Raw genomic sequence first — 12,386 nt, forward strand, 5'->3', positions numbered from 1 at the left:
GATTTGTCATAGATGGCTCATATTATTTTGAAGTATGTTTTTTCAATACTTAATTTATTAAGGGTTTTTACCATGAAAGCATGTTACATGTTATCAAGCACTTTTCCTGCATCTATTGAGATAATCATGTAGTTTTTGTCTTTAGTTTTGTCTAATGAATCGCATTTATTGATTGTGGATGTTAAACAAACTTTGCATCCCAGTGATAAAGCCTACTTGATCATAATGTGTTAGCTTTTTCATGTGCTGCTCGGTTCGATTTGCTAGTATTTTGTTGAAAATTTTGGGATCTATGTTCATCAAGGATATTGACCTGAAGTTTTCTTTTTTTGTTGTGTCTCTGCCAAGTTCTGGTATCAGGATGATGCTGGCCTCATAGATGAGTCGGGAAGGGCTCCCTCCTCAATATTTTGCAATAGTTTCAGTAAGAATGGTACCAGCTCTTCTTTGTACATCTAGTAAAATTCAACAGTGAATCCATCTGGTCCTGAGCACTTTTTTTGGTAGGCTATTTATTACTGATTCAATTTTGGAACTTACTATCATTTTGTTCAGGATTCCATTTCTTTGTGGTTCAGACTTGGAAGGGTGTATGTGGCCAGAAATTTATCCATTTCTTAACAGATTTTCTAGTTTCTGAGCATAGAGGTATTCATAATAGTCTTTGATGGCTATTCATATTTCTATGGGGTCAGTAGAAATATTTCCTTTGCCATTTCTAATTGTGTTTATTTGGGTGAATATATATTTAGGTTAGATCTTCTTGTTCAATTTAACCTTTACCATTATGTAATGCCTGTCTTTGTCTTTTTTTATCTTTTGGTCTGAAAATAGGATTGCAATCCCTGCTTCTATTAAATTTTCATTTGCTTGGTTGATTTTTCTCCATTCCCCTTTTATTTATTTATTGAGCCTGAGTGTCATTTCATGTGAGATGAATCTCTTAAAGACAGCATAGCTTTGGCTCTTGCTTCTTTATCCAGCTTGACACTCTGCCTTTTAATTGGGGCTTTTAGCCCATTTACATTAAAAGTTAGTATGATATGTATGGATTAGATTCTGTCACTGTGTTGTTAGCTGGTTATTATGCAGACTTTTTTATGTGGTTGCTTTATAGTGTCACTGGTCTATGTACTTAAGTGTGTTTTTGAATTAGACGGTAAGAGTGTTTCCATAGTTAGCACTCCTTTCAGGAGCTCTTGTATGGCAAATCTGGTGGTTTTAAATTCTCTCAGGATTTGCTTATCTAAAAATTATCTTATTTCTTCTTCACTTATGAAGCTTAGTTTGGCTGGGTATGAAATTCTTGGTTGGAGATTTTTGTCTTTAAGAATGTTGACATAGACTTTCAATCTTTTCTGGCTTCTAAGGTTTCTGCTGAAAGGTATTTTGTTAGCTTGATGGGGTTTCCTTTGTAGGTGACCTGCCCTTTCTCTCTAGCTGCCTTTAACATTCTTTCTTTTACTAAAACCTTGGGAAACCCGATGATTATGTGTCTTGGGGATGATCTTCTTATGTATTACCTTGCAGGGGTTCTCTGCATTTCCTAACTTTGAATGTTGTCTTCTCTAGCAAGGTTGCTGAAGTTTTCATGGATGATATCATAAAATATGTTTTCAAAGTTGTTTGCTTTTCTCCCAGTGTCTTTCAGGGATGCCAGTTGCCAGTGACTCATAGTTTTGGCCTGTTTATGTAATTCCTTATTTCTTGAGGGTTTTGTTTATTCCTTTTTACTCTTTTTTCTTTACGTTGGTCTGACTGTCTTATTTCAGAGATCCAGTCTTCAAGCTCTGAGATTCTTTCCCCATCTTGGTCTATTCTGCTGTTAATACTTGTGATTGCATTCTGAAGTTTTTGAAGTGTGTTTTTTAGCTCCATCAGATCAGTTACATTCTTTTTTATACTGTCTGTTTCATCTGTCAGCTTCTGTATCATTTTATTGTGATTCTTAGCTTCCTTGGATTGGGTTTCAACATTATCCTGAATCTCAATGATTTCATCCATCTATCTATCTATCTATCTATCTATCTATCTATCTATCTATCTATCTATCTATCTATCTATCTCTCCTGGATGGCATTTTCAGGCACTAGGAAAGTCATAGCCATGCTGCACAGGCCTTTAGATCTTATAATATTCGCTTCATATATCTGGGAAATATATGAAGAAATGTGTACCTATACACAATGGATTATTATTCAGTCGTGAAAAAGGATGAAAAAGGATGACATCCTGTTATTTCAAATAACATGGGCCAGGTGCAGTGGCTCACGCCAACACTTTGGGAGGCCTAGGCGGGCGGATCAACTGAGGTCAGGAGTTTGAGACCAGCTGGGCCAACATGGCAAAATCCTGTCTCTACTAAAAATAGAAAAATTAGCTGGGCTTGTTGGCGGGCGCCTGTAATCCCAGCTACTGGGGAGGTTGAGGTGGGAGAATCTCTTGAATCTAGGAGGCGGAGGCAAAGGTTATAGTGAGCCAAGATCACACAGCTGCACTCCAGCCTGGGCAACAGAGGGAGGTCTCAAAAAAAAAAAAAAAAAAAAAGAAAAGAAAAAGAAAGAAAGAAAGGAACGAACAAACAACGTGGATGGAACTGGATGACATTATGTTAAGTGAAATAAATCACGCAAATATCACACGTCCTCACTCTTATGTGGAGCTTAAAAAAAACTGATCTCATGGAGACAGAGTAGAATGATGGTTACCAGAGGCTGTATAGGGTAGTGAGGAGGGCAGGATAGAGGGATTGGTTAATAGGTACAAAAATACAGTTACAAGGAATAAGATCTAGCATTCAGTAGCATAATTGAGTGACTATAGTTAACAATAATGTATTATATATTTCAAAATAACTAGCAGAGTAGAAGTAGAATTTTCCTAACACAAAAAAATTATAAATTCTTGAGGTGACAGATATACCAGTTTTTCTAATATAATCATTACACATTGTATCCTTGTATCAAAATTTCACAATACCCCATATATATGTACAACTAGTATGTGTCCACAAACTATTAAATAAATATGCTCAACAAATTTTATGCATAAAAAGTTGACACACATTAGACATGTTATGAAATGATAGAATTCAAAGTACCAATTATAACAGAGAAAAAATACATAAGAGTCAAGAATATTTCTCCATCTCAAAATATAACTTCAAAATAATTGCAACAATGGTCACTGAAATTAAAAATATAATTGGTATTTCAAAATTTGTAGAGACTTTAATGCAACTCTTATAAAAACAAGCTGTTTGAGAACGCAAAAGTAAAAGTAAAGAGAATGTGCATTTAAAAAATAATTGGAGAATGTATATTGCTTTTAAATACATCTGAATTATTGTTAAATGTCCATTTTTTAAAGTCACATACACACACATGTGCACACACACACACGTGCCCCAAATTATAAGCCTATATATCACTTGAAATTCAAAATAAAATCTAACCCCACTAACTTATTTATCTGCGGATTAAATACACAATAGAAAATAATCAATGGCTTCAAATGAATGCCCAAACAGAAATTAGGTTACATTTTAATTTAAACAAAAACAAAGCTCAACATAGAAAAATGACTGGTGTTCATTCAAATCAGTACTGAGGAGGAAATGTCAGTTACTAACTTATTTTTCTCCTAATTACATTAGAAAGGTCATAATACAAGAAAATCTCCACTATCCCACAAATAAACCATGTGTACCACACCCTACCTGATTCATAAGTCTGTCCTTTGATTTACCACGCTGCATTAATATATGTTATGTGCCTTTCTCTCTCAAACTGGATAAGGAGACTTTCTGGAAGAACAGAGCATCAGGAGAAAAAGTCTTGCCTATCAATAGAAAGTGCTGGTTCAAACAATTAATACAGGCAAGGATTCAACCCATACTGGTCAATTTAATTGCCTTCTACCAGTTCCTCTCTATGAACATATGAACATAAACACATATACACACCATATTTTCTAAAAGATTACAACTATTTATCCAGAAACAACAAGACAAAGCAAACCCAGCAAAAACATTAAAACAAACAAATGGATATATTTTGTGGTTGGGACATTTCACTGAAGGTGACTGTGAAATAATATTTATCTACCAATACACTCATAATTATTTTAAATTTCATTCAGGGTATCTCACTTTCTGTGTACCCAAATTCCTTGGTGTCTCTTCTCTCCTCCCCAGTGGCTGCTTCATCATGAATGCTAAGAGAGACCCTCCAAACTCCAACTGGTTAGTGATCTGTCTTGAAGAAAATCCTCAGCACTGTCTCCCTAATATGTTTGGTTCTGACCCCATAGATTACAGGATTGAGGGTGGGAGGAACAACCACATATAGATTAGCCAAGAAAATGTGGATATATTGGGGAATATCATGGCCAAAGCAGTGTGTAAAGAAAGAGAAAAATGCTGGTGTAGAAAAGGCTAAGATAACACCAATGTGAGAGCCACAGGTGGTGAGAGCTTTGAGTCGAGCTTCCCAGGAGGGCAGGCAGAAGACAGCATACAGGATCCTGATATGGGAGAGAATAATAAGGAGCACATCCAATAACAAGAGAGAAATACTGCCAAGACAAAACATAATGTTGACTTTGATGCTGGCACAGGCCAGACAGGCAATGCCCATGTGCTCACAGTAAGTATGAGGGATGATACGATGTCCACAGAAGGGCAACCTTAAGAGGAGAAACACCAGTGGAATGATCATGTACAAGCTCCTCAGGACAGCAATGCCTGCAATGAGGCTGATGATTTTGCTGGTGAGGATCATGGTGTACCGAAGAGGTTTGCAAATGGCAATGTAGCAGTCAAAGGCCATGGCCACCAACACGATGCTCTCCATGACAGTGAAGAAATGGATGAAGAACATCTGAGAAAGGTAGCCTCCAAAAGATATTTCCTTGATATTGAACCAGAAGATGCCCAGCATTTTGGGGATGGTGGCCGTAGACAAGCTCAGGTCAATGGAATCCAACATGGCCAGGAAGTAGTACATGGGCTCATGGAGACTCTGCTCAGTTTGGATCACAAACAAGATAGCAGCATTTCCCAGGAGTGCAACAAGATACACAGAGAAAAAAGGGAATCCAATCCAGATGTGCACATCTTCTAGCCCTGGGATACCCAGCAGTAGGAATGAAGAACTATGGAACTGGGTGTCATTAGCTATAGGCATTCTTTCTGTCACAAAAAGCTGTTGTGTGTATCAGTGACAATTATTGACTTCCCATTAGTGATTCTTGCTCCACTTCTCACTTTATCCTGATTCCTGGTAAAATAAAAAATAGCATTGTACTCTTCTTGGTTCCTTTCTGAAAAAGAGTAAAACACCTCTTACTCTGCTAGCGTCATATGAGCATGAAACAGAATCAATAATTAAATCAGCTTCACCTGATTGCCACTTTTCCTACCAGAATTTATTACACATGAGGAATAAAGTGGGGAGAAACCTCTATCTGCCTGATAGAAATTTATAATGAAGAGTCTATGCAGAAACTAATTTTAAAAATAAGATTTCAGAACCTATGAATCTGATCGTTTTACACTCATTTTTCTTAACTTTCAGGCTGATTTTTATCTGTAATCTCTGTTTATCCCTTACTAGAGATCCTGCTAACAATAAAGTTTCTATTTGTGCACTGAGTGTGTGTTTGTGTGTATCTATGCATTTCTACATGAATTGTACAGTACTAGTGGGTTTACTTTTAGAGCAGAGAGAAAAAGCCTATATTTACACATACATGTAATTTTTATTTTTTATTTCTTTTTTTATTATTATGCTTTAAATTTTTGGATACATGTACAGAATGTGCAGGTTTGTTACATAGGTATACACGTGCCATGATGGTTTGCTGCACCCATCAGCCCGTCATCTACATTAGGTTGTTCTCCTAATGCTATCCCACCCTTAGCCCCCAAACCCCCGACAGGCCCCAGTGTGTGTTGTTCCCCTCCCTGTGTCCATGTATTCTTATTGTTCAACCCCTACTTATGAGTAAGAACATGCATTGTTTGGTTTTCTGTTCTTGTGATAGTTTGCTGAGAATGATGGTTTCCAGCTTCATCCATGTCCCTGCAAAGGACATGAACTCATCTTTTTATATGAGTGCATAGTATTCCATGGTATATATGTGCCACATTTTCTTTATCCACTCTATTATTCACAGGCATTTGGGTTGGTTTCAAGTCTTTGAAAAGCATATATTTTTTATATACCACTTAAGACTTCTCAATTTTAAATGTTAATCAAGTTAATAAATTGAAAACCAGACAGCAAAAAATTTTAATGTGATGTTTCAGAAAATAAACAACTCCTTGATCATCACAATTTCTTTTGCAAAAAGAATATTGTATCCATCATTTTTGGAAATTGGGTAAAGAAAATTAAAGGAAGATAATTAATGAAAAGTATTTTGCACTTACAGCTAAATATGGAATAAAAGATTAATTTAGATAAATACACCATAGATAGAACCCATAAAAAAACACATACATTGAAGAAACTCTAGAGAGTGGGTTTTTTCTTCTAGAGAATTTTAAATATTATCTCAGACTTACATGGACAGGGAGAAGAATTTTATTTTACAATATATTTCCTACCAATGCTGTTCTCCATCTGGTATGTTAGTGTCTTTATGGAACTTTGCTTTTCACGGCACAGAAATAAAAACATTTATGTGATTTTGTTTTGTAACACTCTTTCTGTCTATGGAAAGACTCCGGGCTCATTTATAACAAATTAAATGTTTCAAAAATCACTGTGAGAGATGTTTATTATTGAGCAAATTCTTTTCTAAAACTAGTTGTACAGATAATGTGGAGTGATTGTGAATTACACAATTGAACAGAACACTTTGATTCAAATTTGGGAATACGTGGACGCTTGAAGAAGTCAGAGTCGAGTGGTCTCCATTAGAAGCAAATAAGATCAGTACGCTCTACTTTAAACCTGTAACAAGGCAAGTGTCTAAAAAAACCTACCATTTGAAGCTAATGATGGCTAGCAGAAATGGGAGAAAATTAGGGAAATTATCTCAAGAAGGAGAATATATACATGGTTATTGAGGCTGTTGAGAATAGCTTTAAAGTTCTCAGATCTGTAATAGGAAAGTCAAAGATAAAGACACAATTCTTTCTTTCCCCATTAGTGAATAATACATGAGGGATGTAGAAAGGTACACTTCACAATTTATTCCATCAAATATCTAAGAGGTCCTATATTTGCCAGCCAGCATTCATTTGAATAATACCTGTCAAACACTCTCAAAAAGACCACAGTGCAGACAGAGACACAATTCCAAAGAAGATATTTGAAAGCTGCATTGCAAATACTATGATAAAAACACCCATCAAATGCTGTAGGTGTAGAGATGGGGCAATGAAAATTCCAGGGAAGAAGTTGGGCTTTGGCTGTGACTTAAAGAAAAAATCCTTAATATATATATTTTATATATAATATATGTATATATTATATATTTTATATATAATATATAGTATATATTATATATTTTATATATAATATATAGTATATATAATATATTTTATATAATATATATTATCTATATATTATATATATTTTATATATAATATATTTTATATATAATATATTTTATATATAATATATATTTATATATTATATATTTATATATAATATATCGATATATAATATATGTTTATATATTATATATCGATATATAATATATGTTTATATATTATATATCGATATATAATATATGTTTATATATTATATATCTATATATAATATATGTTTATATATTATATATTTATATATTATATATTTTATTATCTATATTTTATTTTATATATATATATAATTTTCTATGGAGGAAAATACAAGGACAAAGTGAGGAAAAGAAACATATTGTCTAGCCAGGACAAAATCCTGGAATCTTGGTCCTCTGCATTACTTTTTACAGTGACACAGTAAAATGTCCACTGAACTCTGTGTATGCACTTCTATGTCCTCAGAAATATCTGGTATCTTAGTCACTCTTGGTACAACAAAAATTTGTAAAGATAAAATAAGGCTATATATTATAAAAATCAATTTATCACATGTATTTTGTGGATTTTCCCAAATGAGTTTTATAACTGGGACTTTTATTTGAGAAAACATCATTTCCAAGTCTACAAACATTTCTCAAAACATCTAGTCTCTTAGTCTATGACTGTATGCTGACCTATTATTCCAACACACATTTGTACAGTCTCCAATCTGTGTTGGGTTCAGAAATAAAACTAGGTCCCAGCACCTTTGTTTGACCTTCTAAAACTAAGGTTTTCATAGAATTATAACTGGTAGACATTTTCTGAAACCTTACTTATTTTTACTTCACCTTAATCCAATAACCCTCACAAAGTCTTCATACACACCTCATTTCATGTCCCATGTCAGATGAGGGTAAGCAGAAGAGAAAATACGCATGTTTTAATTTTATATCTGCTTAATCTCCCAGTCTTATGCCCGTCACTCCAGCATCAAACCTCATTTCCTTTATCAGCTTCTTTGTCACCTTAACTTTGGATTATCTTTTTGAAAGACTCTATTCCTCAGGCCCATGCTTCACAATTCATTTCTTCAAAAATGTAATTATTAAAGACATATTTACTGATTACCTTTACTGTACCTATTACTATCCTATAAAACCAGGAAAAAAAAATCTTGCCCTCTTACTATCACATTTGAGCTCCCGTACATAAGGTTCAGAAACAAGAGCTATAGGATATATCGCTACATTTCCTTCCTCATCAGCTTTGCAGTCTTGTTGGTTTCATGTGTGAAATTTTGCAGGATCACAGGTATATGTGAATGTACAAAAGCATGTGTAGTCTTGAGAGGTCATGAGTATGATTGCGCTTTCTCTGTCCATACTCTGTCCTCTATCTCTCCTTATAAGTTTGACATAAGCCTTTCCTCATCTCTCCTCTTGCATTTTGCAGCTGAATCTTGATACGACTTATCTTGATCTCTAAATCTCTAAGAAGCATTATTTTGAACACCATTTGGCATCTGCATGAGTGCACAATTTAACATGCTGAAGAGAAGGCATTTATGTTTTCACTAAAACTTTGATTCCTTTGGGATAGGAACTGCTGTATCTATGACACATTGGCATGGCTTACTTAAAAGCACTGCAAATTTGTTTTGTTTTGCAGTCCCTTTCCCCCTACACAGACTAGAGAAAAAAAATTCTTCATTGGTTCAAATAATTCACATTTTTTACCAACAAGAATTTGTATGATTTCTTCTTTTTAAACTTAATTTCAATCCCCTGGTGAATGCCTGATTTATTGGCTCAGATCCAATCCTGTACTCTTCATTACTTTATAAATCAATCCTCTCTTTTTCTCACTCTCTCTTCTCAATCTCTATCTCTCTCCTCTCACTTGCTCTCTTTCTCTCTTCTCCCTCTGTACTTGCCTCTCACTTCCACTCTCATGTATCTTGAAGCATTAATCTACAATCTTTTTCCGTAATCCATATAAAAAATGCAAGTTTACAATGCAAACCACCTCCTGATAAATGTACTTCATGGAATAAAACTTTACTAATACATTCGTCCCTTTTCCTTCTGTATTCATAGTATTTGATAAAAACTTCTTACAAAGGTTGGTTGCCCTGGAATTACTCCTCAAACCCATCTCTTGCCACTCACTCCTTTCTTCCCTCCACTCCAGGCATGTACTTTGTGCCATTTCTCAATTCTAAGCTCACTTTTATCCCAGGGATTTTGCCTTTCCTACTCATAAGACCCGGAATATTGTTCTCTGACATCTTCCAAAGTTTTGTTCCCTCACTTCATTTATCCCTCCTCAAATATCTAGGACTCAAAGAAGAATTTTCTGGCCAATGAATTTAAAAGGGTCTTTCTTCCAACTCTATTTTCTTAGCTTGCTTTACCTTGGTTCCTAACATTTATACCTACTTGAAATTATACTGTATTCATTGGTTTTTCTCTCATTTTGTAAGTATATTCATCTTATGAAGGCAGAGACTATGCCTGTTTTTCATGGTTATATTCCAAGTCATTAGGGTAGTGTCTGTAATGTAGTGGTTGCATAATTAATACTTCCCTACTAAATAAATAATAAATCCAAAAGGAGAAGCCTAAACTCACTGGAACACACTCTTACTAGGTGCAGTCCCCTCAGTTCCTTAATCGCCCTCTTTTGTCATAGTACAACGTAAACAGATGCTTTCAAGACACTTTTTTCATTCTCTCTCATGACTTCTCTTGCAGATCACCGTATCAATCCTTCACCCCTTCAAAACATGGTGTCCTTAACAGATTTCTGTGAAAGACAAGTCTTTTATGTATTCACATAACTCACTGGTGACAGTACAAGTACACATTCCATGTTCAGATAGTGTTGGTTCCTAAAGCTTGCCAAGGAAACTACAACTGCATGTAAAAGAAAGAGGAAGCTCATAAATGCATACATTTGGAAATAAGAAATGCTGAAAATAAGTCATCCAATGTTGACTTTAACTGATCAGAATGAAATGGTAAGTAAAATACAAAGATAAGAGAAATAGTAAAAAAGTTAATAAAATAATGTGGTAGAAAGAAACATAAAATAAAAAGTCTCAAAAAGGTACAGCATTGATTTTCAAAAAAATTAAAATTTCAAAAGGCTTAGCAATATCAATTTTGAAAAAAATAAAGTGATTTCAAAATACAAATTATAACCTTAATTTTTTTTATTATACTTTAAGTTTTAGGGTACATGTGCACAACGTGCAGGTTTGTTACATATGTATACATGTGCCATGTTGGTGTGCTGCACCCATTAACTCGTCATTTAACATTAGGTATATCTCCTAATGCTATCCCTCTCCCCCTTCCCCCCACCCCACAACAGGCCCCGGTGTGTGATGTTCCCCTTCCTGTGTCCATGTGGTCTCATTGTTCAATTCCCACCTATGAGTGAGAACATGCGGTGACCTTGATGTTATGAATAATTTTATTTCAACAAATTTGCTACTTGACATCAATTTTTAAATTCCTAGGAAAACACTTTTACCAACAAACTATAAGAATAAGTATAAAATCTGCACAGTGCCTATGCTTCTAAGATGCCACAGCAAATAGCATACTTTGAAAAGATTTTAAAATATATTCCCCACGGATGAGAGATAAAATAGACATATCAATTATTACCACTTTTATTTCTAGTTGTATTGGTGGTCTTAGTCCTTTTAAAAAGCACAATAATAAATACATCAAAAAGTAAGAGATATGAAACAACAAGGGCTGCAGTTGTCTCATGGCTCCACTGTAGACATGCACTTCCAAGTCAGTCACACAGCCACGGAAAGGCCTCAGACCCATCTGGTTGTTGGCTTGTGGTATATAGGTGTTTTTTTTTTTTTTTTTGTCTTATGGTTATCTCCAGGAAGCAGCTAACAGTTAGTTCTTCTCAGAGTAAGAGCCTGAGAGAGCTAATAAAAACACACTCAATTCACTTTTCTCTAGTGACCAGTGATGATGAAAAGAAAATGTAGCACATATATACCACAGAATACTATGCAGCCATAAAAAAGAATGAGTTCATGTCCTTCGCAGGGACATGGATGAAGCTGGAAACCATCATTCTCAGGAAACTAACACAGGGAAAACCAAAGACCGCGTGTTCTCATTCATAAGTGGGAGTTGAACAATGAGAACACATGGACACAGAGAAGGGAACATCACATACCGGGGCCTGTCTTAGGGAGGCCTCCCCTCCGGGGAGGGAGAACATTAGGACAAATACCTAATGCATGCAAGTCTTAAAACCTAGATGACGGGTTAATAGGTGCAGCAAACCACCATGGCACATGTATACCTATGTAACAAACTTGCACGTTCTGCACATGTATCCCAGAACTTAAAGTAAAATTAAAAAAAAAAAAAGAAGGAACTCAAAAGACGTAGTCTTGTGAAAATCTAAATCAAGACGTGGCATCTCATCACCTCTCCCTATTCACATTGCTAGAAAGAAATACCTAATTAAACCCACCCCCAAGGGGAGGGGATGACACAAGGACATCCATATCAGGAGGTAAGAATCAGTGGGTGCCATTTTAGTGGCTGTTTATCAAAGGCCCAAAGTGGGAACAACTGTAATGTTGGTGGAACAGAGAAAGAAACTGTGGTGCATTCACATGACAGAATAACATACAGCAGTGAAAATAAGGAAGCCACTGCTACATATAATGAAGACATACAAAAATGTGTTTAGATTTTTAAAGGCCAGATATAAATGTGACAAGTCAGTAATGTTTCCATTTATATAAAATTTAAACCAGGTAAAACTATTTGATAGTGATGAAAAATTTAAATAGTGGTTATTTACTTGGCAGGTAGAGACT

The 12,386-nt window shown here is 35.0% G+C and overlaps 1 protein-coding gene across 2 annotated transcripts in view; it reads right to left on the reverse strand.

Annotated features, from left to right (window-relative positions):
* Positions 1-909: 909 nt before the first annotated feature.
* Positions 910-12,386, reverse strand: part of LOC101136052 (olfactory receptor 52E6) — a 100,277-nt gene continuing 88,800 nt past the window's right edge. The window contains exon 3 of one of the 2 annotated variants that reach the window (XM_055355302.2): positions 910-5,322. In XM_055355302.2, the coding sequence (XP_055211277.1) occupies positions 4,245-5,186 (942 nt within the window). In that variant the 5' untranslated portion in view covers positions 5,187-5,322 and the 3' untranslated portion in view covers positions 910-4,244. The remainder of the gene's footprint in view (positions 5,323-12,386) is intronic. The other variant, XM_055355301.2, reaches the window with a different exon arrangement.

Source organism: Gorilla gorilla, chromosome 9 (genome assembly GCF_029281585.2).
Source record: "Gorilla gorilla gorilla isolate KB3781 chromosome 9, NHGRI_mGorGor1-v2.1_pri, whole genome shotgun sequence".
Taxonomy (NCBI): domain Eukaryota; kingdom Metazoa; phylum Chordata; class Mammalia; order Primates; family Hominidae; genus Gorilla; species Gorilla gorilla.